Source organism: Trichogramma pretiosum, unplaced genomic scaffold, assembly GCF_000599845.2.
Source record: "Trichogramma pretiosum strain Unisexual culture from Peru unplaced genomic scaffold, Tpre_2.0 scaffold3, whole genome shotgun sequence".
NCBI lineage: Eukaryota > Metazoa > Arthropoda > Insecta > Hymenoptera > Trichogrammatidae > Trichogramma > Trichogramma pretiosum.
In genome coordinates, this window is record NW_019641698.1 from 1,163,165 (window position 1) to 1,190,423 (window position 27,259).

General features: G+C 41.9%; 1 protein-coding gene across 8 annotated transcripts in view; it reads left to right on the forward strand.

Moving 5' to 3' along the window:
• Positions 1 to 27,259, forward strand: part of LOC106650532 (tyrosine-protein phosphatase Lar) — a 168,210-nt gene that overhangs the window by 125,903 nt on the left and 15,048 nt on the right. For 4 of the 8 annotated variants that reach the window (XM_014368581.2, XM_014368576.2, XM_014368580.2 and 1 more), the window contains exons 6-9: positions 12,627 to 12,809; positions 24,662 to 24,772; positions 25,137 to 25,415; positions 25,616 to 25,900. In XM_014368581.2, the coding sequence (XP_014224067.1) occupies positions 12,627 to 12,809; positions 24,662 to 24,772; positions 25,137 to 25,415; positions 25,616 to 25,900 (858 nt within the window). Of the gene's footprint in view, positions 1 to 12,626; positions 12,810 to 24,661; positions 24,773 to 25,136; positions 25,416 to 25,615; positions 25,901 to 26,327; positions 26,395 to 26,811; positions 26,836 to 27,259 lie in introns of those variants that run through there. The other 4 variants (XM_023462426.1, XM_023462428.1, XM_023462427.1 and 1 more) reach the window with 2 other exon arrangements.

A 27,259-nucleotide genomic window follows, 5' to 3' on the forward strand; every position in this document is an offset into this window, starting at 1 on the left:
GCAGAGCACGAGTATTTTTTCTCCCGATAGATCCATTTGCAGCAGCAAGTCTTAACATGTGAAAAGCTTCAATAAAACATAAAAAATGAAAGATTAATTTTGTATAAAGGAGGCTGCGAGACGTCGCAGCCAAGGAAAGAAGTGCTCGTGAAAATCGAGTGAAAAAAAAGGAATGGCGCGCCACACATACACACACATAGACACATACACACAAGCATCAGGCAGCCCTTCGCTTCATGAATAATAAAAAGGCTCAAGAGGCGGAGTTTTCGATGTTTTTTCATTCGCAATATGCGCGCGTGTGGCTCATCCGTAACGCTCATGGTGGCAGCGACGGCGGCGGCGACGCGCTAGCATCGAATACTTGAAAATTGCGGATTTATCCCTGCTGTATATATAGCGTGAAAAAGGCTCAGCTCGACTCTCGTCATGCTGCCTTTTTTCATCCTCTGCTTATATTTATGCATCAACACTTTTTCATTTTTAATTATCAATGTGCCTTTTTTTCTCCCTCGACCAGGCAAAAGTGCGCAAATTATTGCTTGCGTTTGATACTGAATGCGACGATTGCCGAGATTTTCTTCTTCTTTTTGCTGACAGTTATAATACTGCTTGTCGTACGTGGACATAAAAAAATGTATACGTCCGAGTCTGCGGAAATGATATTTTTTGGCATATTATACGGCCAAAATCTCATTTAGCGCTTTCCAGGTGAAAAAGCAAAATTAAACTGGACTTTTGCCAAAATTGTTATTATTCTCATAATCTAGGAAAAATATTCTCACACTATTAACGAAATAAGCAATCGGACGTATAATAGAAATGTACTTAAAAAGTGACCGAGTAATTTTCACTAATTAAAAGTCAATGTCCGTTACTCATTTTTCACGCATGCGTATGAAAGAATGATATTGAATGGCCATTCAAAAGTTCGAATGGAAATGTTATCTTCCGATTCAGCATTCCGATACTTGAGGACATTTAATGCCTCGGGAATAAATTTAAATTCAATGAGATAAAAGCTCGCTTGTTCGTACCTACTACTACTTTTTGAAAATGATTTTCTCGGTTTGTTTTTGTCGATAGAAATTAATGATAAAAGCTTCAAATGACACGGGCCATTGAAAAATTAATTCTGATAGGTTCGTATTTATGAGATAATGCTGTAAAACAACTGAAGCAAGTGATAGATTCGAGGGCCGAAAATCAATATTCCCGTGAGCCAAGATCTATTTCAATTATTTTCTAAATAAAGTTTCTCTACGTACATCTATTCCAAATATCAATGTGATATTTCGTACATCCATCCATCATTCGAAAATATAGAGCGCATTTGCGTTAGCCGAGTCACTTGGAAAAAAGTTTTTCTCTTACTAAATCATCATAAATGCAGCCTTAAAGTTTCACGCACACACTCGCCGATTTCCCAGCAATTTTCATAACCGATCCTTTCCCGTCTTCGAAGCTCATCGCACTCGAAGGCATTCTTCTTCTTCTTTTTCTTCGATCTCGCGATTTATTATTTTATTCTTAAAACAAAAGCAAACAATCCATCACAGCCCGATAGTTTTTGCTCTGCCACATTTCTCTCATTGGATTGAGACTTGGGCGCGTGGAGAGGAAATTCTTGCAAGGAGCTTTTTGTCAAACGTCTCGATACAACAATACCGCAGCGCGCGCGTCTCTATCGCTCGTGTGCGCTCGAAGTTTCATTAATTTCAGCCGGAGCCGCTGTATAAGCTCAGGCGGCAGTTACCGCCTACTCGTAAATGAATCGTTTATGACTTATGATACGGTCATAGACGCTAGCAGCAGCAGTCCCGGAGATACGCCTTCTTGCGTCGAGCTTTAATGAAATCTGCGGCTAGTCGACGATGACTCCAGCCCTGGGTACGTACTATAAGTAACATAAGATTGTCCAGCGAAGCTCTCTCAATTATTGTACGCGCTGCACAGATGTGCGATTGCAATAAGTTGCAACTGTACCGTTGGCAAATGAATTTTTCGCGCGCGCGCGCGCGCATATCGGTCAATCAAAATTACATTTGCAATTGTAAATTACGAGCCCAACGAGCTTGCACGATGAAACTTGATATTCCGTTTGCACTTTTTGCGCACGTATAGTTTCTCATTTTAGAGGCTTCTTCATCAAGCTGTAGACCGCTGCTTGCTACTCTTTACAGCAACTGGCGCACTGAAACATCCGAGACCGGTAAATGAATTCGCGATGTAGTTTTGCCCCGGGGGCTGCGTGGGGAAACCTTCTCTTGTTCATATACTTATATCTATGTGTTAGAGTGTGTACGTAGAGCTAGCAGGGCAGCAGCAGCAGCAATGTTTTGGCCTGAGTGTGTAAGTGCGCCCGTCTGCCCATCATAGACGTGAACATAGCCCCCAGACTCACCGGTTCGAGTGAAAGAAGCTATCCTATTCGTCGCGGGACATTGTTCCTCTCATTCTAAGCGGAATAAGCAGATTTTCACGGCTTACAAAGTCAGCAGTCTTTGCGCTCGACTCGATCCGAATTTTCAATAATACCCTTGCTGATACGCCCACGAACTTACTTGCACGCATAACTCGAGCAAATGCATAATTTACAAAATACACACATCGCATGTTGCTTATTGCTGCAATAAGCGAATTCGAGTTTTGACTTTTGTTCGCTGTTATTTTGCGCGTCGATTGTTTCGTTGCAGCATGGAAAACCTCTGGCGTTCGGGGGGTTATTTATTAGTTTGCGCCCGGCAGCAGCATCATAAGGAGACAGAGAAAGAGAGGAGTGAAAACCTCTGACCATCAAAGCGGTCGGGTTTGGTCCGAAAAATGCGCGCGACGAAAAGGCCAAAAAACCCGTGCGCGATGTATGTACGAGCTCGCTCTTCAAACGAACGACTACTTTTACAAGGGCGAGGAGTATAGGCCACAGAGAGGCACGATAACGAGTGTGCGACAGCCACTGCTCGAGTAACGAAACATAACAATCGACAGTCACGCGCGCACGCCTGCAAAACAACGCAGAAACTGAGGTACAAAAAAAAAGCGAGTAAAAATTCGCATGAAGAAGAGTGTGTGTGGGTCGTCCATATGTGTATATAACTCATATAAACAGAATGAAAGAATAAAAATGAAGTAGTCTCGCAGCTCGGGCGCACTATACCGACGCGCTCCGGCTATATACGGGTGTCTCTCGTATTCTCTTTGTGTGCGTGCGCGCTGCTGAAAAAAGCTGGGCACATCGGGACGAAAAAAAGTGAGAAAGAGACGTTCGTGCGCGACAAAGGATCGCGCGCGCGCGCCAGCATGATAGAGAGAGATAGAGAGAGAAGAGAGAAAGGTTCGTGACGTGCATGCAGCCCGCGCACAACTATATATGGGTAGAGGCGCAGCAAAATAAATGGAATGACGAGACATTTTGGCTAATGCAATTTACCATTTTCAATTTGACGTCTTATTATAAACAGCCACCCAGAGAATACAAGGTGGTGAGTTTGCCAGGTCAAGTTTGGTTTATATAGGAAAGACGGAAGGAAGCAAGAGCGAGAGAGACACTGGCAGCGTCGCCGTCGCCGCGGTAATTCGATTAAAGCAATCTATCTAGCGAATAGTTGTCAATATATGAGCCTTTCAACGTGCCCTGACATAATTAACTTGCTCACGCGCGGGCGCGCACGCAGGGGAGACTGCTGCTGCTGCTGCGTTTATAGTTGCAAAAGCCGAGGCCTTCGTCGTGCATTATATGTATGCGCGTAGCTTTCCCGGCCCGCTGCGAGCTATATGTACGCGAACGCGTGTATCTATATATACGTACCTATATAGCAGCTGCAGCCGCGCGTTAGTTAACTAATACACATCGATCGATGTGCTTTGTGCTCCCGCTATTGTTTATACCCTGGCTACTTCGCGTCGCGATATTACATGGCAATATGATATCGCAGACTCTATTTGCCAAGCGAGACTGCGTCATTTTTACAAGAAAATATTCGAGATATTTTCGTTTGAATTTTCTACGCTTCTTTTTTTCATAAACAAAAGGTACGTCACGGTTGAAGCTTATTACAAAAATTAAAAAAAGTAATTGTAACAAAAGTTGCGTATACGAACTGTGCGACACGCGCGCGCGTCTACATGCCTCGTGCACTGCAGTAACGAACTTGTCCGAAAGTACATTTTTTTTGTTAATTATTCAACATCGTGTTTGTAGCTTTTTGATTTTTCAATTTACTGATGCACTGCAGCGGACCGTATAAATGAAGAATAATAACGCGGAAACTGAATATGGCCCTATCTGTATCGGGTTCTCATACACGCACACACAGACAATTATTTATCACGGAGTTGAGCTCGTATTTTATTCCGTACCTTAATGAATGTTCCCGTATTAAATATGTTTGATCAAACAATTAATACAGCCGTAATCTCGTGTTCACAACGATTACTCTTTGTGTTTCTCATCGAAACGTGCCTTGCCCATCCCCTCGACTGAAATGTAAACTTTCAATATATTTTCGTTAAGTAGTTCGTCATACGATATTTTCGACGTAAATGTAGGATACATCGATAAATGTTGGAAATCGAGAAAGAAATATTTTAGTATTTAAATCCATTAACTTTGGTTTCCTCCGTTTATTCGATCCACGAGTTCTGCACGCGGCCCCTTTCGATTTTTGTCTCTCCCTTATTTGTACACTCCTCTTCGATCAATATTTATTTGAACGTAGTATTTTTTTTATCTAAGTTTATGATTTAATTGATAAATGTATTAATGGACTAAAAAAATAGTTGGTAATCTTGATATCGAATAAATACACACATGGCAAGAGCTGAACATTTCGCAGAGGTTTTAACACTCGTCCGCAAATATCCATACACATTTCGTTTTCGGCCTTTGCCGCACGCAAGCACGCACTCGCTCGCTCGCTAACACACTGCGTATGTTTGCTCTAACAACATGTGCTTTTTCCCAAACACAAGGAGAAAATCGGCAAAAACATCAGTTGCCGCTACTGCTACTGCTGCTTTTTTCGACGAGCTCGCCCAACAGAATGTGCCTTCCGGATGAATTCGTGTGTGAATGCTCAGCGACTCGAGCAAATGCTCGGAATACCGGATGTCCATTAGCCATTTCGAAGCCCACCGCTCCGGGTCACGGGCGGTTGCAGCGTGTGTGTTGTATATCATGGACCCATGCTATATGCATTCACACATATATAATATTATATACACGATTGTGTGTAGATGTGTAGGTGCACGCAGCCTTTCGCGTCCGCAGTCGGAGCCGTGCCGCAAATAAAAGCGATCGCTATTATTTATTTGCTCCCGTGAACTCGTGTCTATATCTCTAATATTATTAATTGACTGTAAAGCTTTCGTGCGCGTTATTTTAACGAACGAAATTTTTGCGGTACGCGCGTCCCTCGTCACGTGAATAAAGCTGTGCGGGTGTGTGCGCGTGCCGGTGTGTGTACAGTCGCGGTAGCTCGAAAAGCCTCCGAACAAACGTGTTAACTCCTGGCCATGCTACTCCGTAGGGCCGCCCGCCTGCGCGTATATGGACGTGTATACGCGGTAAACAATATAATGTAGCGTATAACTGCCGTGTACAATGAGGAAACACATAATTTAAAGCTCAACTTTCGTTTGCGCTTATTGTTCTCGCGCTATACTTCGTACTTGTGTTTGTAGTACTATGCGCCTGTTACACACTTGTCTCTACTCTTGAATCTATTAATTTACATTGTCGTAACTAGCCATTAATTTTCACAGAGACTATACGCGAGACTCCTCGGAGGCTGTGCCACAGCGCCGCTACACATCTATTTCGATCCTCGCGGTGTATCTCCTTTATTTACTACGCGTGGTTTGTCGCGTCAGACATCTTTTTGATAAACGCGAGAATAAAGTGATTCAATTATCGCTCGCGGGAATTTATCGCTGTCGAAAAATCAGACTCGGGCCGACGCGCGCGCGGCGCAGCTTGAAAGTGGCATTTTAAATGCATTAAGAAACTTGGTCTCGCGAGCGAGCTTTAATTAAAGTGTGATAGTCATGAATATGCCGCACGCCGCGGTATAGCTACACGCCACCGCCGCCACTGCCACCGTCACCGCCTTGGCCAAGGCCAAATACTTGCGTGGACGAAAATATTTGACTCTCTGCGCTCTCCCCCCTGTACGCGCGCGCGCGGTCCGCTGGGCTTAATTCGGTTGGAGATTAGTGACTTTTTGATATGGCGAATTTATTATCATCCGCGCGTCTCACTCGGCTTAAAACTTGAAAGGGGCCGGGTGGCGGTCGGCTTGTCGTTTTGTCGTTTCTCGCACCGAGAAAATCTAAAAATTATCAGCGTTGAATATAATTAAATTTGAACTATTGCAGTTTCTATGTTGCTATTCATAATGCAGCAGTGAGATCGATATGATAATTATAATAATAATAATAATAGTAGTAATAATGACGATAATAATGATTGGAGCAATATCCCAGGGCGCACGAAGCATGGAGAATATTGCAAAGGAAGAGGTTGGATCGGTGAATAATAGAAGTTCCTATATGTGTGTGTGTGTGTGTGTGTGTGTGTGAGGTAAATGGACAGACGAAATACGAGCGGGCACACCGAGGAACACTACCGCTGAGTCGGCCACCGCAGAGTAACATGAAGCTAAGATTGATATACTAGACGATAGTGCACTTGAAAATCTATATTATACAGGGCATAATTAAATAGCTGCAGCTACCCAGATATATATTCTCGCGCGCGCACGTATATATTGCACGTATACGCACGATAAATTGGTGTAGGTGCGGTAATATATATTTGCATAATTCTATATACAAAGCCAATTAAGTCATCCATTGTATGTGTATATATAACACTATGCATTATAGGCGCGCGCGCGTGCGCATGCAGCAGGCTGACGATGTACTAAATACTTGAAGGCATCGCTATTATCGTTATTCGCATGGGCAGTTTCAATTATAAGCGCGCGCGGTTGGCTCAGCGCAGCAGAGACTTTGCGCGCATTCAATATCGTGTGTGCAGGCGTGCGGTGCGTATACGCGAAAAATGACATCAAAAATACGCTAATGATTACGGCGCGTGGCTGTGCGCAGCAGCTACGCTCGCTTGAAGCTCGTTGGTACGAGAGACGGAACACATACACACTGAGCGCGCGCGAGAGCTGCCGGGTAGAGAAGGCGAATGAAAATTCCTCTTGTATGGCGTGTGCGCAGCGCGCAACAATGTGTCAGTCGAGTCGTAACTTTGCTAATACTCGGTTGAGCGAGCTTTCGTCCTTGTCGCTTCCCATTGTCCGAAAACTCCGCCCCGCTTGTACATAAATGCGGCGTTCGCTCGCGCACGGCCCCATGCTCTTTCCTCCTCCTGTGTGTAGTGTGTGTGTGTGTGTGTGTGTACAATATAGGTGGAAAGGAACGCGTATAGCCGCAACTAAATGCACATAGCCGCACGCCGAGTCGCGCATCAACGTAGAAAGATACTTTCGTCGCGGCATTTGTTCGTCGTGGTCGTTGTTGTTTGTTGTTGTTGCTGCTGATGCTGCTGCTGTGTAGCGCGCGCCCGTCGTCGACACCGCATGTGAACGCCCCGAGCGTATATATACACTTTACTTCCTCTGCCTCGTATCTTTGCGACCACCCATGCTGCATTTTATGATCTCCTCGAGTATATGAAAATATATAAAATTATTGCTCGAAAATCGTCCAACGCGAGCGAGTATTAAAAATAACTCGCATCTCGAGTACGCGAGCACGAAAAATAAATCGATTAAAATAGAGCCCGCGCGTGCAAAAATCAATCAGGGAGTGAATATCCTCGTGGCATGCAAAAGTTACAGCGACCGTTTGCCTTTTGAGAAGACAACTTGCGAGCTCGAGTATTGCCACTGCCACTGCCTGAGTTATACGACGTATCGTTTCGTATGGGTGTACATAACCCAGAGAGCTCGATCAATATTCTATATTTACTTTACGCGTACAAACTTTTGACTAATTAAAAATCGACTCGAATTATTGATTTGTGAGGCGCGCGTAGCGAGAAGTTTGCAACCCGAGCGCGTTCCCGCAACGCAATCAAGACTATTTTGATGTTTTTGCAATATACAAAATGGAAAATTTTCCATTTCATTTTTACACATTAGCATAATGAAAATGTAATTTCATTTGGAAGACGTCTACCATTGTTAAGTTAATATATTTTTTCAAATAAACGTGCGAAAAAAGGTATTTGAAAAAATAGAATAATAAGTAGAGTACAAGCCAGATAATCCAGATTCAATGCGCTGCAGTCTTTCTGATTTTGAATAAAATACAGAGAAAGAAAATGAATAACCACAAGTGTATACTCGGGTATTGAAAAATAAAGCAAAAGAAAGTAAATAAATAAAAAAGAAAAAAAAAGAAAAAGACAATGAAGCTCAAAAAAGTTAAGCAGAAACTAAAAATCTTCGCGTCTTTCTTCGAGTTTTTCTTTATATATTCTATACCTGTATGCGGGGGGTTACAAAAAAAGCCCCAAGAGAGAGAGAGAGAGAGAGAGCACGAGAAAGAGAGGGCAAGAGAGAGAGAAAGAATACGTATACGGAGTGCAATGCAGTGCGCCAGCAGCGGAGGTATAATAAAACGAAGGAAAAATAAGAACGAAGAGTACAAGCGCAGACGTAAGGATGGTAGCTGATATTCAGAAAACGAGCCGAGTTTGAAAATATACGCTGCGAGCGCGCGCGGAAAGCTGAGGCTATTGTGGTCAAGTGGCCGTGCGATGCCGTCTCTCTATAGCTGTATATTCATGTGTGTGTATACAAACTTTTGCTTCGAGCACAAAAGCTCGGTCGAGGCTAAATTGAAAGATACGAGGTTAGTAGCCCACTTCTAATCCTCTCATTTGTACTTATGCATACGCGGCACGTATAGATGTATTTATAACGTCATTGCGACGGACAACAAAGTCATACAATGTGTGCGCGCACTAAGGAAAATGCCTCAAAGATTGAAAATCGTACGGTCAACATCGGTCGAATATTTATTTGAAAATTCACCTTTGACATATAAAAGACCGATCAATATTGGCTAGAAGCCAAGAACAACAATTTTTTCACCCGTCCCTCGCGGCCCTCGGACGATCGAATATTAAATTACTTTTCAAACACCAAACACGTCTAGAGCTGTAAATTATACCATGTGTAGAAAGTGCCTCGCGCGAATAAAGAAAAGAGAAAAAAGCAGCAAATAAACGAAGCGAACGCAACGAATTCTAAGCCGCTTAGATTCCATATACTACATTGCCGTTGGCCCTGCAGCGGTACGGTGTGCGAACAGACGAGCCTGTCTTCGTAGACGCGGCATGTGTAAACCTCGTACATGTCCGCTTGCCAGCGCAGCAGCAACGCAATTTTTCGCCTCTACTCTCGAGCAGGCAACGCTTGCGCAGGATTGTCCTCCTGCTCCATGGCTCAGCCTGAAGGGGGTGAAAAGGAGCTCTAGGCTGGGTCGTGGATGAGTCGAGGAGTCGAGACACGTGCCGTGCAGAAAGAATGAGAGAAAGAAAAAGGGGAGCATGTAAGGCTATATATTAATATACACTGTGGTTGACTTTTTCCTCATTGTCGACAGTAGCGGCAGTGGCAGCAACAGCAGCAGCAGCAGCGTGCAGTGGATATAATTGGTGTTGCGGCTGCGAACAAGCATATATAGGAGAGCCGCTTGACTTCGGTGTACCGCCGATAACGAATACAAAGGACAAAGCCACGAGCTTGCGACAAAAGACAGACAAAAATGAGAGAATAGCGTAGCGTACATATATAGTGTATAGCGAAAGAGAGAGAGAGAGAGAGAGAGAGAGAGAGAGAGAGAGAGAGAGAGAGAGTAACTCAACGACTATATATACGAGCTCACTAATGGCTTTGAGACCATGTATACGCAAGCTCCTTATACTGCTACTGCCGTACTGCCCAACTCTTTCTTCAATGAAGATAACCTCGAGAGAGAGAAAGTCTTGTTTTCATCTTCTTCTACTTCTTCTTCTATTTCTTCTCTTCTCTCTCTCTCTCTTTCTCTCTTTCTCGCTCTTCGCCTCCTCGAATGTTCCCATTTACTTTTTCGCTATCTATTGTTATAATAGCGCGAGAAGACTTTTTGATTGCTAGCCCGCATGGGGACACAAAAGAGAGAAACGTGTTTGCGACATTTCGAGTGTGTCGTCGCAAGCGCACACCGCACCCGACAACGACGACGACGACGATGACGACGCAGCACTATATACTACTGCAACGCCTCATGGCATTTGTATCCTGCGCTATATAAACATTTTCTCATGTACGCCACACACATTCTTTCTTTGCCCGCGAACGACACAAAGACATTTTTATTGTTTATTTATTTTTAAAATTGATCAAATGGAATCGTGTCGTGGCTTTTTATTCCAACTTCGTTACTTATATTTTTTTTAACACTGCGTGCGCGAAACACGGGTTTTCTAACCTTAAAGCGTCAGAAAACCCTAGTTTCTCGCAAGCAGAGTTAAAAAATATCGTTTGCAACTAGTCCGCGAGGAAGTTGACTCACCCAGGAGTCTTTGCACCCTCGCTACGCTCGGGTGAAAACAACTCCTGGATGAGTCAACTGCTTCGCGCACTTGTTACAAAATATGCTATACAACTGATTTGTCGTCATCAATATTTAGCGCTTGAATAATTATACCGAAGTATACTATATTCGTGCTTAAATACCAAATCAATTAACCGTCGAGTTCGGTTGCCGAAATGCGTTCGGAGCTATTCCAAAGTGAAATTTAGCATTCTCGTCCGACGCGTGCACGGCAGTCCGCGCGTGTCAAAAAATTAACAAAATTTTGCTGCTGATGTATACTGTATACGCGTGCATGTATGCATGCGCACACCTGATATACTAAAGCTAGGAACTCGCGCATGCAGACATTCCAAACAAGCAACTCAACCTTAAGCCTCCATTACAGAGAACCCTCGAAAGACATAAAAATTCTATGAGCCATAAAGGTACACGCTAGCAGGACTCCTAAAATTTCTTTCTTTTTACATATATATAGCATTATATATGTGTACAAAAGCGGCTACGATGGCGGGTGGCGCTGCTCACTGCCTGCCGGCATCCATTAATGCAGCTATATTATCCTCGTTAAAAGTCTGCCTCGACATCGAAGAATTATACTTTTTCGAGCCCTCTACTCTTGCACACGTACGTGCACCATATTATATACAAGCAATTGAAAAAGAAGAAAACGAGAGGAGCAGGGTAAGAAAGTTCGGCGGCTGCTCTTGACCGTATATACGTATATATTCGATGTATAAATGCACTCGATCGTAAATAGAAAAAAAAGAGGGAGAAGGGAGGGTAAAAGGACGAAAAACTGCTCGCTTGATAAAACAGGCAAAGTTTTGCACTCGAGCCTAAACCAAAATTTCATCGAGCAATACGTCGTCGTCTTCGTCGTCTTCGTATGTTCACTCTCTTTCTCTCTCTTCTTCTTCTTGAGCGCAACAGCAGCTTCGAGACTTTATCAAACTTGAGTTTGGCCAAGTTTACTTGGCACACGCTTCATGCAAAGAGCCTTCGGGGCTCTACCCGGGACCACTGCTCGCGCTAGCGGCGAATATTAGCACGCATGCAGAAGTTTCCGCCGACAGAAAGTAAGGGGGGAAGCGAGAGAGAGACTCGAGATTAGCCCGATTACGGATGCTGATAGCCCCTAAGTTTTCGATTATGTTCCTGTACGTAATATGTATATGCAGATGATCCATAAGGTTTTGCTCGGCTAAAGCTTGTTCCGCGTCTATATTGAAATATAAATTATCCGACAGTTTTATTACCTCCTACGCGAGTTGCACAAAAATCAAAAATCCAAAATGCTTGAAAAATTTACTTGGAATCAATTTATTCGTAGAATTCGAAGATCGATGCAGCTCTGAAACTTCTCACAAACTAGAATGTAAACTTTTAGTTGGCTGGATTTGAAGAATTTTTCAAAAAAAAAATTACACTTAACTCCGAACAACGCTTTCCATTATAAAATGCCGACGATTCAACTCGCGCAAAATCGCGCATAAAATACTCACTGTATAAAAGCCATCAATTTTCCCCCCAGCGTACATATATTATTTAAATTTACTCCATATACAGGTCAATTTTTCAAATTGAAAAGAAGTCCTGCAACATTCGATACGTCCATTATTTATACTCGTTTCAACTGTCGCGACTTGGCTATCTTTAGCTATATATATGTATACGGTGCACACGAAGGGAGCAAGCACGCGAAGCCATTCTGCCCCCCCCCCCCNTCTCCCCGCCGTTCTCGCGACTTTCCAACTTGCAGAACAATATTGATGAGCGGATTCAATAGGATTTCCACGTTGCCAAGAGAGAAAAGAGCGAGACAGACAATTCCACGGTTCATCAGACTTTTCTTTTTTCGCTGTGCTGTATATAGCTCGCGCGTCGAGTATCCCTATAAGTTGACGCGCTTTATACATAGAGAAAAAACAATTTCCAATTTTCATAGTTTTACTAGCAACAAGTGCTTTTATATCGGTCATATAAATATGGTATTATAAATGCGCCGTCTGTGCTTTTTGTTACAGCTGAAAGACTGCCACAAGGCTTCCCCATGATAACTCAAGCACCTACGACAAAGGTCGTGGAAAAAGGTCACAATGCTCTGTTATCTTGCGCTGCCGTGGGCTCGCCTACTCCCATTATATCCTGGATGAAAAATATGCTGCCCATCGACACGACCAATCCACGCTACACCGTACTCGAAACCGGTAAGTACCTCGCATACTCTGAATATATATCTACGCAATCGCACCAGGTACGAGAGTGCAACTGCGATGATTATCCTAAACTCTAATTATGTGTACAGTCGAGCGAGCTGCGCATAACGAAATCAATCATACGTACAGCCGCGGAGAATAAATACATAGCGCTCGAGCTGGCAGCTCTAATCGAACGAAACGAGCGCGTTTATCGAGTTAAATAACCACGCGCGCGAGAGCTCGAATAATGTAGGGCCATTTGTTCCTATAAGCCATATCGAGCGCGCGATATTGCGTGGAATCGAAGAAAATCAATTGAGCCATTACGCGAGTGCTTTGACAAGTGCCGTTTGGTATGTACGTACATTATACGGGCGCGCGTATGATATCGGCCACGCGCGCGTGCGGCAGCGCCAGATCAATGCTCGCCGCTTCGCTACGACTTCATTACGAGTACTGCTGCTGCTCTTGTGGCGAGCTCGATATATGCGCTCGTGGCGCGGATTATTCATTCATTCGCGTGGAGCTCGATTAAAGCGTGTGCACTTTTTCATAATTACGCGCATTAGTTTTCGCGGAAACTCGGCCGCGTGCGCGCGCCCCGTAACGCGATAAAAACGAGCAAAAAAGAAAGGAAAGGGAGCAAAAAAACCTTTTGAAATTCAAAACGATACATAAACTCATGGAGCGAAGCTCTCGAGTTTATATACAACGAGTATATTAAGAGCGTGATTCGATTGCATCTTTTTTCCGTGGCGCGCACCGGGCTGTATCGCGCTTATATACCGTTCGACGTTGTTCTCAACCGTTGCGTGAATTGTTTCGCGCGAAAATCGTTTCTCCCCGATATCTGCGCGTTTATATTCGCGGAATTGCCAGTCGTACAATTTTATGATTTCTACAGAAATCGTCGCGATACCCGGCCGCGCGTGTAAAGGTATAGAATTGCGTACGTACGTATATGTGCATTACATACGCGACACGCAAGAGTTTCCGTTTTTTACATGTATAAACAAAAAGAGAAAGAGTGACAAAAAAAAAATTATTAGAAGGTTATGCGCTTTTCTGAATTCAAAAGAGAGCGCAAAGCAGAATAAAGAGTAAATAAACGATGTACCCTTTTGTGGTATAATGGGCGCATCGATGAATATTGCATTGGAATGCCAGTTAAATTCTCTTCCCTATGATGTCCATAAAAAAAAGATTTTTTTCTCTTTCTCTCTTTCTCTTCCTGAGATTGGCTTTTTTCGTAATTTTTATGAATTTTCGTGCGTGTACGTGTACATATAAATACACGTAGGTTGAGCAGCAACGTCGGTTTAGTTGAAAAATCCGTGAAATAAAAGGAATAAATTGCCAGAGAGGTACCATATAAAGAGTTAGCATGCAAAGATTAAAATCAAAGTTCTCCACGCTCGCGCGCCATTACGCAAATCAGTGTGTGTGCATCGGGCCATTTGTCCTAGTCGCGGCGAAAAGGCTCGAAACCATTTCTTGTGTGCGCGCGCGAGCCCGTGTTTTGAAGGGTTTTGTGTGTACACACAGCCGGCTACGTGTGCACGTATAACGACATGCAAAGTTAGGGCGGAAATGAGCCGAAAGTAAGCGCGCAGCAGTAAAAAAGGAGGCAACTTTCTCGGGGGGGGCGCGCACGCAGTTAGTACTTATACCGGCGAAAGAACATCTGCTTTCAGCAATCTTTACTTTAACCTTTAGCGAGGTATATATATATGTGTACGCGTACAAACACACGTATACACCCAACACCCACGTACCAAATGCTTTTTCGTGCCAACAGACTTTTTGTTCAGCGCCGTTCGCTTTTAGCTTTACACTACCTACTACTGTTTTTTGTCTGACGTGCAACGAAAAAAAAAAAAAAAAGAAAAGAAAATGTTTCCCATCCTATACTCCCTCTCACTCACTCCCTCTCTCTCTCTCCACGCGCTTGCGTTGTTCCCTTCTCTGCTCCTTCTTTTTCCTGCAAGTAAGAAGCGAGATGTTAAAATGATTAAATTTCATTTTTTTCCCTCTTCTTTTTTATAAACATGCAATTATTTCTGCTCGGTTTCGATGTTTTCTTCCGCTCTAGCTCATTCATGAATGCAATAACTGTGTACGCGAGAGCGTCGTGAAAATATTTTACAAAAATTGCTAACATGAAATTAATCGCGTCCAGACAGGGGTGCGCGTGTTAGAATCATTTTTATTTATCTTCGTCATCGCTCCGTCGCGCCATTATGCACGTATGTGCATACGCGCGTGTCGCGAAAACTTAGACATTTTCCGACGCGCGCCAGTAAAATTGAGTTCACGGCGTAGTTTCTCGTATTTAAACATCTCTCAGCGATGCAAGACAGAGAGCGAGACAATATTATACGCAGGTATATAACGCACACTGCTCTAAGCTCTGCACAGCGCGCAGAGGCGAGATAAAGCGCACAGAGCGAGGCGGCGTATAGCCGGCAAGAGGAAGAGGTTCGCTCGAGCCTCGGCGCAGTAGTAGTAGTGGCGCTTCACTCCATGAAAAGTCACGTTTAAATATTCACCGAGAGCGAGAGCGAATGATGTATAACCCGTACGAATATAATTGTAGCTCGCGAGCGGCTCGTGCAGCTGCTTGTGTTTAGCTGCCTGTGCGCGCGTATAAGAGAATTTAACTGCTGCGCGCCACCAAGACGTTCACCCTCCTCCGAAAACTGTGACGCTCGCAGTAGCGCCGGTGCAGCCAGCTCGTCTATATATACGCTCTGCAGTCCCCGAAACTTGGATGTAGCTCTCTGCTCTGTATATATGTATGCAACGTATAAGATTATAATGTCGACGTCGACGACTTGTGCCGTGCGCGCACTATACTGCGAAACTTGATACATATTCTTGAATTGAGCCGTTGGGCAAGCTATAATACCGCTGGCTGCAGGATGTAAGAAGTCTAGGACTAGCTGCTACTGCTACTACTATTGCTGCTGCTGCTGCTGTTTCTACTACTGTAGCTGTACAGTAGCGTAGGTTTTAATGTCACCTTTCGTTCTCTCGCTGCGCGCCAGGGCAAGTCGGGCGCGCGATACAATGTCACGGACATTTGTCGAAAGTTATGCTCCCAAGCTCGACTCGGCGGCTCAATTATGATTCTACTCGGCAATAGCTTCAGGCGATTTTTGCTTTTCAAGTTTTAATAGAGACGATTAAATGTTTTACTCGAACAAAAAAAAGACTAAGAGCATTAATCGACACTTTTTGTTAATTATACGTCGAGTACCGAAAAAGAAAATCACTGAATGGATCGATTTCAACTCGAGTCCATCGAATTTTCAAGGATGGATCGCTTATTTGCACTGCCATGGAACTAATTCAACCTACTTACTTACGGATTTCTCGAGTTTTCTCTCTTTTCAACTCCAGGTGATTAAAAATATCTGAACAAAAATTTCCTCATCATGTGCACGCCATTACCTTAATTACTGACGATGTACCCTTTTAATCAAGCTAAAAGTTTGCGTAAACAGATGCAGTGCGTGCGAGCATATAAATACATAAAGTCAACCGAAAAAAAGCAAAAGAATTTTAAAAGGTAAGCCACGATTTTTAACGATGCCTTTATTTTTTCTTTATCAAGATATACGGGCCGTAAACTCACGCGTGTTACGAACTTGCGTACGTTTTCCCAAAATTTCAATGATGTTTTTATTAAAAGTTTTTTATAAGCTTTAAATTGGCTTCAATGAATTCCAACGAAATTGAAGAGTACGTCACCTATCTGTACTCTCGAAAAATACATTTACGCACTTCCTGATGTTGAACAACATTTATGCAATTCGCAATAAAAGTTGCTCCATTTGCGTCCAAGTGATTGGCGCGCTCCGCAGTATAATAATGATGTATGCGTGCGTGCGTACGCGCGCGCGAAAACTTATTCATTGCATCTTGAAGTTTGTATCGCGCGAAAGTCCTTCGTTCTTTGCACAATTCGCCATTCTTGTCAGCCTGTGCCAAACGGCCTTGGCTATACTACACTATCCCCATCCCCTCCCAGTCGTGCATCATACACTCTATGATAAAGTATACAACCCCATACCACTCTTTCCTCTTTCCCTCTTCAGTAGTATACTTTGAGCAAATTTGTTTGCCAGATCTATCTGTTTTCTTGTACAAACTCTTCCTCCGTTGTCTATCAAGCGGGCTGAAACGTTGCCATATATATATACATATGCGATATCTTACCTCGCAGAATGTGTAAAAAAAAAACACCACCAGCGGTACCGCTGCCGCCTACGCCGCCGCGTGATAAAAAATGTTATAGAAAACGCGCGCGCGCACACACAAAGTAAAACTTTATACGTTACGCATACATAGTGCATATAGGCAGTAGTGCGCCAAGGTTACACACATTTATCTACCCGGTACTACCCTGTATGTACAGTACACGTACGCGTGTGTAAACATATTTTTCTACTTGCCTGTTTCTATTTTATTTTGGACGAGAAACTCGAAGCGAAGCGAATGCATACGGCGCGCTGCTATTTTTTGTTCAACCATCCCGTGCGTATATATTTATCTCTACATTTGTCTATTAACCTTATTGGTTGTTTTGTTCTGCCTGGGCACTCGTGTTCGGATGCTCGCTTGGATATGTATTAAACCGGCGATATTCTTCTGGAGTAAAATTTTTTTTACAAACTTCTCTATTATATTATGTGCCTCTGTAAGTTCGAGCAGTGCTTCTTCGGATGAAAAATGCCAAAAGTAAAGCGATTGTGTCTTACTATTACGTATTGTGTAGAGACGTATTTTTTCGTCACGCAATCTCATTATTCTGACTTGGAAGAGATGTAAGGCGTTTCTGAACAAAAATTTTCCTTACAAAAACTTCATCGTTCGAAATATTTGCTCTGGTTTTCATACATTTTTAAAAAAGACTGTAGGCAGAAATTGTGCTAGGTGAACGTTAAATGAATTTTTAATCACAAAAATGTGTAGCTGATCCGTGTTGGTCGAGTACATCCTTTACAAGCGTAGCTATTTTAAATATTTTACTGGAGCACCCATGGAAAATTAAGTTATGAATAAAAAATCATTTGTGTCGAGACGAAATCGGTACAGCGTAAAAAATAGACTTTGCCTCGGCAAGAGTAAATACAGGCACGAATATCTGCCGTATATGATTTTCCGTAGAGCAAAAAAAAAAAGAAAAAAGAAAACGATGGCTTTCAAAATGTGAAATTTTATCGACACACACATTTTAAATCTCTCCAGAGGTATGCAAGTTGAAGATCCTGAAACCTCCTTGGCTTTTGTGTATACAGACGCGCGCGTGCGCACACACAGTAGTAAAAAAAACATTAGCAACGGCAAGGAACGCACGCGCGGGCGCTCGTACACACTTATCCTCCTCTTCTATTCAAATGTACATATGTTCGAAAGCTCAGCGCGCGCAGATATACATATGGCAGATTCTCTGTGAAATCGAATGACCCTACATTTTTTTCTGCTGCTACGAAAAACTAATTGTTTTTGATGTCATCTATATCTCTCAATTTTATTAGAATTTTCGGAAGCGTTTATCACCCCTTTTTTTTAAAGAGACTCAAAAGTGACGTTTTTACAGTAGAAAGCTCCTCAAGTGCTCAGACTGTTTTTGAGTACCTTTTTTTCTGAAAGTTATTAACTATTAGCAACCAAATTTGGATATAAATTTTTAAATATTAGCAAACATGAATTTCAAAAAAATTTCAACTTCGAGCCTTTGAAGATGTGGAAAAGGCGGTCTCCAAAATTCTGATAAGATTTGGGGACTTGTATCATATGGAAAACAAAAAGTTTTATGCAATAGTATGACGAAAAATGTCTTTTTTCGCACATTTTTTAGTGCGCAAAAAGCGTTTTTGGACACTTGTGTGCGGTAAAATGCCTCATTTTGGACACGGGTGTGCGGTAAAACGCCTCATTTAAATGAAAGTATTTTTCGTCTCCTATTGCATAAAATTTTGTATGCAACACGTGCCCAGCTTTTTGCGCACAGTGTGCGGAAAAAACACCCACTCGTGCCGGCATAGCCGGCACTCGTGTCTTTTTCCGCACACTCGTGCCCAAAAACGCCTTTTGGGCACTTGTTACATAAATAACTATTTCATGCTAACAGAAAAGAATATGTTTTGACCATTCAATTTTACTGAGAATCGGCCATATATATGCGGCTTGTACGTACGTACGTACACTGGCGCGACTTGCATTTGCTTGGCTAAACGTATGAGAAGAGAGATATTTCAATATTGGTCTGTGCAAACACGTTTCTCTGCTGTTACTCTCCTTTTTCTGATGTTGCTGCTGCTACTGCTGCTTCTGGCGCTCCTTTTGCACTCATACCGCGTGTTTGCTCACGTAATACACGTACGGCACTATTACGAGTTTCTTGGCGCAAGCATCCGATGCAGCTTTCTCGCCTAGCTTTTCCCTACTTTTTCTTCGAGATTCGTGCAATGGAGATTTTCTTTTCGTCAAAGAGGAAGCTTCTTTTGCGCTTTCCACAGGACACCGTCTGCTTCAATGACATTTTCGTGATTTATTAGAGATAACATGCGTTTGTACTCGGCAAGTAGAAGAGATCAACGTTCGGTCTGACTAGAATGTATCATATAATATTTATGAACGTCAAATTGCTCAAATATGCGAACGTATGCTTTCTATCATTTTCACCTTCTCTTGTTCATTATGTTAATAGGAGTAATAAGAATAAGTACTGTATCAGGTGCAGCAGAATTTAAGCACAATGTCAGCTATCTCATCCCTAAAATTGACCACTATTGAATCTATTCCACATGGAATCGAATAACTCAACTGCCAACTATATTCTTATATTTCGTTTAGCCTAGAAGTAATGCCACTATTCCTGCCGGTTCTGTAAAAATAAATACATCTGCCTAATCTTATCTAATTGAATCTAATCTTTTCATTAAATCCGAGCATCGTTTTTTAAATTCATTCCTTTTTTTCGTACTAAACAGTTATTAATCCAATTTCGGTGAATAATATTTCACGGCTTCCTCTCTAATTGCACAGCCCCTGTGATATACGACATCAGTGGCTATATAGCGAATTTTACATGCCTTTAAATTTCATTTTTAGCTCGGTGCATGGCTTCGAAAAAATTGACCAAGGCTTTTGGGCGTCGAGTCGCCGCAAGAGACCGTGATGTGTCCGCAAACAGCAATATCACTTGGCCGAACAGAGTTATCGGATTCTATATGTATCATGCAACCATTTTTCAGTCTTTTTTATATACCTCGCAAAGCTCTCGCCGACTCGAGTATATATCTTTTTCTTTCAGTCGCGCGATCCTATTAATTTTGCTTGATTCCGCTCTCTTTCTCTCGCTGTTGCACGCGCGACGCAAGCCCGTGAGTGTGTATGTGTGTGAAAGAGAGAGAGGAGCGGGCACGCGAGAGTGTGTCGACGAGTACGTGTAGCGCAAGCTTAACAGTTTTATTAAATTCGAGGGACTCGTGTACGACTTTATATCTCTCCTCCTCTCTTTCTGTCTCTCTCTCTCTCTCTCTCTCTCTTTCGTATAATTGTACTTTGGCCGGCCCGAACGATACAAGCGATGGTGGGGGTCGCAGAGCAGTAGCAATATCATCGCGATGAGTCTTGAAATCGTTGGAAAAGAATGTATATAATACGATGGATCGAGTCTGGCTTCTCATTAACTTCTTTTAATTAAATCTCAACGATATGTAGTTGCTATAATTGAAGCGGCTCAAGTTCTCCACGCTTGAACTGTCGAATTTTTAATGAACTATCTCTCTCCTCTACCTCACTCTTATTCTCCCTCTCTCTCTTACTCATCATCGAGGAAAAATCTACCGTGAGTGACAAATGAAAAGTTTCCATATACGTACACCTGACCGATTCCTGTTTGCAACGAAAAAATAAATTCGACCCACTGAGTGAGAGGAAACGAGTGCAGAGTTCAATTAAGTAAAAAATTCACCCCTTGTACACCGCACGAAAAAATAGTCTGGTACTCTCAATTAAAAACTAAATTTTGACCCGGCATGGGATAAGACTTATTATCGTTTGCATTTTTCTTTTAAAAACCTTTTAATCTTTCGTACCTAGTGGGAGAGATCGAAACAGTTTCATGTCACCGGTGAATTTCCGTTTTTGCACGCATATCCATTATCATGAATCGTACGCGCGACTTTTCATTTCGCACTTTTGAATAAAAATCGAAAACTTTTCGTTTGAAAGCAGATAAATTGTTTTACCTGCTTGGATCGCTAGTTTAATTGAATTTTTTAACATATTTCTATGTACGTCGCTTACGGTTGAAAGTGAACGGAAATTCGGATTGGACGTTTTCGAGTTTACACTTTATTTTTTTAAAATGATGTCGCTGCATATCTCAAAGAGTTCCCTCGATTCGCGCTGATCACTCGGTATCCGGTCGGATTTTCGTACCTCATTAAATTTGTACTTTAGAAAATCGATTTTATCTTTCGCAATTCAAACTAGAAAGTTTATGAATTTTTCCATCCCATCGTTTCTCGAGCTCAATTATAATTGATATCCCGTGTTTCATTTTTGAACATATGTACATGATATATAAGCCCCGGTGAAGCGGCATAACGAGAGTATTAAATACCAGTCGGAGCTCTCCGATATCGAGTAGTGAATGAAAATCAACGGGTAGCTGCGCTTACCTGCTAGCCGCTCTAACAAGATTTATAACCTTTCTATACTCATCGCGTGTATCTGTACGTACACCACTTGTCAGATGGAAGGCAGCAGCTTCCGCTGCGCGATAAATCAATAACGAAAACAACAACAACAATAATAACGGCCGGGCTAGCATTTGGCCGATTGATTCCTTTTGTGCGCGCGTGCATCCTTCGACGTACATCTTACAGAGGCAGAAAGAAAGTTCGGACGAGGCAATGACTTATAGCTCGACAGGTTCTTATACGTATACACGGGCGCGCACATGCGATCTAAGAGAAAAAGCCATCGAGTCGATTTCACGTCGTCGTCGTCGTCGTCGTCGTCGTTTCGGTACGCGATTACGTATTCTGATCGATAGTCGATAAGTTCGCTGCATATCGTATAGGTATGTGCGCTCGTCGACAATCGTGCATGCCGACTCCTCGTTTAGCAATCGTATGAATGGAATTTCATCTGGACTTTAATAATGCTTGATGTGTGCATCGATCCCGATTGTTGTCTGTTCCGTTCGAAAATAAGGATGTACTTGGCGCACAATGGATCCCATCGTAGCCGCCGCGGGGCTTCACGTCAGTTTTCAAAAAATCCATCCAACACACGGTATAATAATAACAAGAGAAATGGATAGCTTATCCGCTGTATCTGCGATTAAGAACGCTAGCTCGCCTACGAGAGCGACGTAATAATGGATAGTTCGGTGGTATAGGAAAAAAATGAGCATTATTCATCGCGAGCGCGAGGCCGTCTCCTGCCGAAAGAGGATATGTTTACTAAACGAACTGACGTCGAAATAATCGACTTACTCCCATCGTGGAGCTGTCTGCGCGCGATCTTCTCGGCGCTGTCTGACGTTACCTTTGTAAATATCTTCTTTTTCGGTGTTTTTTTTGTTGTCGAAAAAATTGAGAAGAATGCACCAGCTGCGTTAAAGAATCTTTTTGTTGACTTTAACGAAGATCTCCGGCTCAGTTTATGCAAACTTGACGAGCAACTGATTATCGCGCGATAATCTGACTAAAAAATGCGATACCTGCGCTGTCATACAATTTTTTTTATTATTAAAAAGGATGAGGTATAAGCGGCATTGAAAATTTAAAAGTAATTATTAACATTTTATCTGGCGTGCTTTGTATTAATTCGTACATTTTTTCCGCACGCTGCAAAACTTCGTATTGATTCGTTTTCGATGTTCGCGATGCGTAAAAAATTCAGATTCTACGTGCGATAAAAAACGGTGGCTCGCATTTTCCAGGCTCATGATTATATATTCAAAGGCTTCGCGTGCATAGTTCTCATAATCGATATTGTAAATTGAAAGGCTCTCTCGTTCCCTCTCAATTGTCACGGTGTTTATGTCTCTGTGAAATGAAAAAAAGATAAATAAAAATCGAAAGAGTATTGAGCTTTGTCGAAGCGAAGCGTTTCCGCGTTCAAGAGTATTCGAGGCTTTCGAGTTTGACAAGGCATTAAGGGGGGGGGTAGGGTCTTGACTGAATTTCAAAAAAAAAAATTTTTTTTTTATTTTGAACATATAGTAAATCGAATTGATCTATAAATCATACACATAATTAATAGTTATTTGAAGAATATTCAGTTAAATTTTCAGCCTAAAATACTGAAAAATAAGGTGGCTACAGCAAATTTTCACATGCAACGTAAAAAAAATCCGGTGGACACCATCACTCAAAATCTACTCGACCGATCAACTTCATATTTTATACACTATTTAAGTAGATGATATATGAGGTAATGACGTCGAGATATTTTAAATTTTTGCATTTTTTAATGCTTTTTACGAACAAGTACGATGAATTTTTGCCTTCATTTTGTCAAAAAAGTCATTTTTTTCACTTCAAAATGATGCCAAAAACTCAAAAATCATTTTAAACGAAATATCTCGACGTCATTACCTCATAATTTATGTAGATAAATAGTGAGAAAAATTTGGAAAGAATCGGTCGAGTAGATTTTCAGTTACAGTGTCCACCGCAATCGATCTTTTTTTTTCAGTTTTGTGAGAAAATTTGCTGTAGTTAGCTTATTTTTCACTATTTTCAGCTAAAAATTTAACTAAATGTTCTTCAAATAACCATTTATAATGTATATAATTTATAGATAAATTCATTTTACTATGTGCTTAAAAAAAATTATTAAAATGCAGCTCGAAAACCATCGAACAAGACCCTACCCCCCCCCCTTAACGAAATCGAATAATAATCGCGCGCGCGCGAAGCTCTATCGATAATTATAACATCATAATCATTCAACGATGTGCGAGCGCGTCGACAATATATAAACTGCACAGCGCGATATTCCTCTTTGAGTTGAACTACGCTGCGCATCGACGATTGTCGTATCGTTCGTCGTTATAATATACGCTTAATAAACGTTTTATTGTCGCAATTGAGCGAGTCGATATTATGAATAGCTTTGTGTACTAAACTAACAATGCGTTGTAAAGTCACTCGGGTGCAGAGAGAGAGAGAGAGAGAGAGAGAGAGAGACAGAGTGGTGACAAGTATCTGTAACCAACTGCAAGTCGCACTTTTTATTCATCCTGCTTATCAAGTCATCATTTTTTCCATTTAAAGCCTTGGTACAATTTCCTGGAGTATACAGAAGAGATACCGAGGCCGATATACCTATAAGTTTGTTTCCATTCACTTGGAGCTCGCAAGCGCGCGTCTCCAAGTTCTCGCATTGACCATTTATTTTCGTACCATTGACTGCCTCGGCTTGAAAAATAAAGGAGCTTTAATCTAAGCGAGACAACGACGGCCCAAGAAAGGTAAACAAATGAACGTTGACGTTCGATTTTTCTTCTGCGATTGATGTCTAAATGGAGAAGGCGTCGCTCGTTCCTTTTTTTTCTTTTTTATTCGGCATCCGATGACAAGGATGTTGCCAAGGATTCTTGCTGATCAATCTTTAAACGCTGAATATACTTACTTGAAGTAGAAATGCTCAGACACTCTTGGGAAATTATTTTCTCGCTCTCGACCTGGTGCACTAAAGATTCCGCTCCCCGGCGCGTTTGAATAGCAAAATCGAAAAGTTTTGTAGTTAAAAAAAAAATGTCATTACCCGACTCTCTGTATAAGTTCATGATGCGATTATACGATATTTTCATTTTCTTCTTGCAGGATCGCTCCAGATAACGGAATCCGAGCCGTCTGATCAGGGAAAATATGAGTGCGTGGCAAACAACACCGTCGGCACGGAATATTCAAAATCGACCATGCTCTACGTAAAAAGTAAGTGTAATCGAATTAACTCTGCACGTACGTTCTTTGAAAAGTTTTTCACGACATACTGTAATGCCGCCCTGGGACACACGGATGGGACAAAGCAACTATTTCCAAGTTTTTCTATTGCTCAAATTTTAGTAATATCCCCAGAAAAACTTTTATCAATTTATCAGCTGTGACAAGACCGATGTACGCTACAGCTTCTATACATCACGTAATAAAAACGTTACGAGTATCGAATCTGCAGTGTGTACTCGCACTATCGCTATAAATTTATTGCAAACGGCCGCGTGACACGTTGTGAACATTTTTACCTTGTTCTTTTTTTTATCAACGCCTAACACATGTATTGACAATGCAACTTTTATAGTGCGCCGAGTGGCTCCGCAATTCTCGATCCCACCGAATCCCGTGAACGAGGTGATGCTAGGCTCGTCGTTGAATCTGACTTGCGTCGCGGTCGGCGCGCCCATGCCCTACGTGAAGTGGCGCAAAGAGCCCGCCACGGATCTGACGCCCGACAATCTCATGCCACCCGTTGGTAAGAACGTGCTGCAGCTCAAGGACATCAAGGAATCGGCCAATTACACGTGCATCGCCCAGAGCGAGTTGGGCATCATCAACGCCACTACCCTCGTCAAAGTTCACTGTGAGTTTGGACTTTATTCGAAACTTATAAATTTATAGCTACGTATAGATGCGCGCGAGAGATGTATAGGGTGATTAGAGAGCGTCAAATCTCTGCGTGTATCGCTCTAGCCCCGTGAACATTTATAACTCGGGTCCGACACACGTACGCGGGTTGTTGTTTACGAAGCTACTGAGACACGCGCTTTTCCATTAATGCAGCTCTACCACTGGCGCCGGAGCACGTTCAGGTCTCGGACGTAACTGCCATGTCGGTCAAGCTGACATGGTCTTATAAAGGTCCCGATCAATTGGCTTATTACGTCATTCAGCACAAGCCGAGGCACGCAAACCAGGCCTTCGCCGAGATATCGGGAATAACGACCATGTACTATCAAGTGCGGACTCTCAGCCCCTACACCGAGTACGAGTTCTACGTGATAGCAGTCAACGATATAGGCAGAGGACCGCCCAGCGCACCGGTCGTCGTGACCACCGGCGAAACAAGTCAGTTTAATATGCCTTTTTCGGACTATACATACTGAATACTTTATTAACCTTCTTCATTCTCAGTGCAAAATCTATTTTTCCGTTGAAAAAATATATACAAGTCATGAATTTTGGTTTATTTTTATTTTTTAACTGGTGGAGGTTTACAATGGGGTTTGTTGGAGCAATAACTTTGACGAATGTATTCTTTCTGATTGAATAGAGCAAGAGTCTATGTGTAAAACGATAGAATTTTTAGGTTTTTTTGGACATAATAATATTTTCATTTTACTGATCAGAATCGTTGTTAAGAATTTATGTGCTTTTATCTTGACTTAAATATAAGAACAGATTACAGAGATAATTGTTAAATAGATTAGAAAAATATTATGTGCACCTAGATCAGTAGTGTTTTTGCACAATATACAAATATTTTCAAACGGTTTTTGAGGGGAACCATTTTTTAATTTTGTTTTTCATGCCGTCAACTACGGTCTTGTCGATACGAACATGTAAGTGACATTTAAAAAGCATTTTTGTAGCACTTTCCTCCATTACTATGTCCTAACTGTTGTTTTTTTCAACGATTGTTTCACCTTACATCAACATGAATGTACTGTGGTATTACTTTTTTTTGAAAAAATAGTTTTTTTGATCACCAATTGTAATAACCAAATAATGCCATTGATACAAAATTCGGTCAGCGTTTTTTCGTGATTTTCGCTGACTCGACTCACATGTGTTAGATAGATAGATAGCACTAATACATAGACACTAATCTCAAGCACAAACGAATACCAAAATGTACTCGCGTAGAATTACGCATGTAAATATGATTTTACTCGTTTGTGTTTTCAAAAGCACTAAAAATGTTCAAAATCACTTGTATAAGTGAATTGATTCTATTTTTTCTTCTATCCAATGCTTAGCGGATTCAACAAATGGAGGCGCCAGTAAGTCGAAAATCTCTCAATATTAGAGTGTGCCTTATATTTTTAATGCAGTTGATTTTTTTCATTTTGTATACACGTAGAAAATAGAAAACCAAACGCGTCGGATGAAAGTTTTCCTGAAAAATGTAGCTTCATTTATGCTTTATTGAAATGTTTGTTGCATGCAAATTGCGATGAAACATTCAACGGAACCGTTCGCTCTCTTTCTCTCTTGTGGCTTTGTGACTTTGGAAACATGTATCTTTTTTAACGAGTTAGATGCGTGTGCGTGTGACACGATTTTCCTAGTATCATCAAGACTTGATGAAAATATCAAATCGCTCAACCGCGGCTGTTCTTTTTTCGCATTTTAATTTGGTTTAAAAAATTTACATAAGAGTGTATTCATTTTTGAGAGAACGGCAGAGTTCGAGCCACTAAAGTA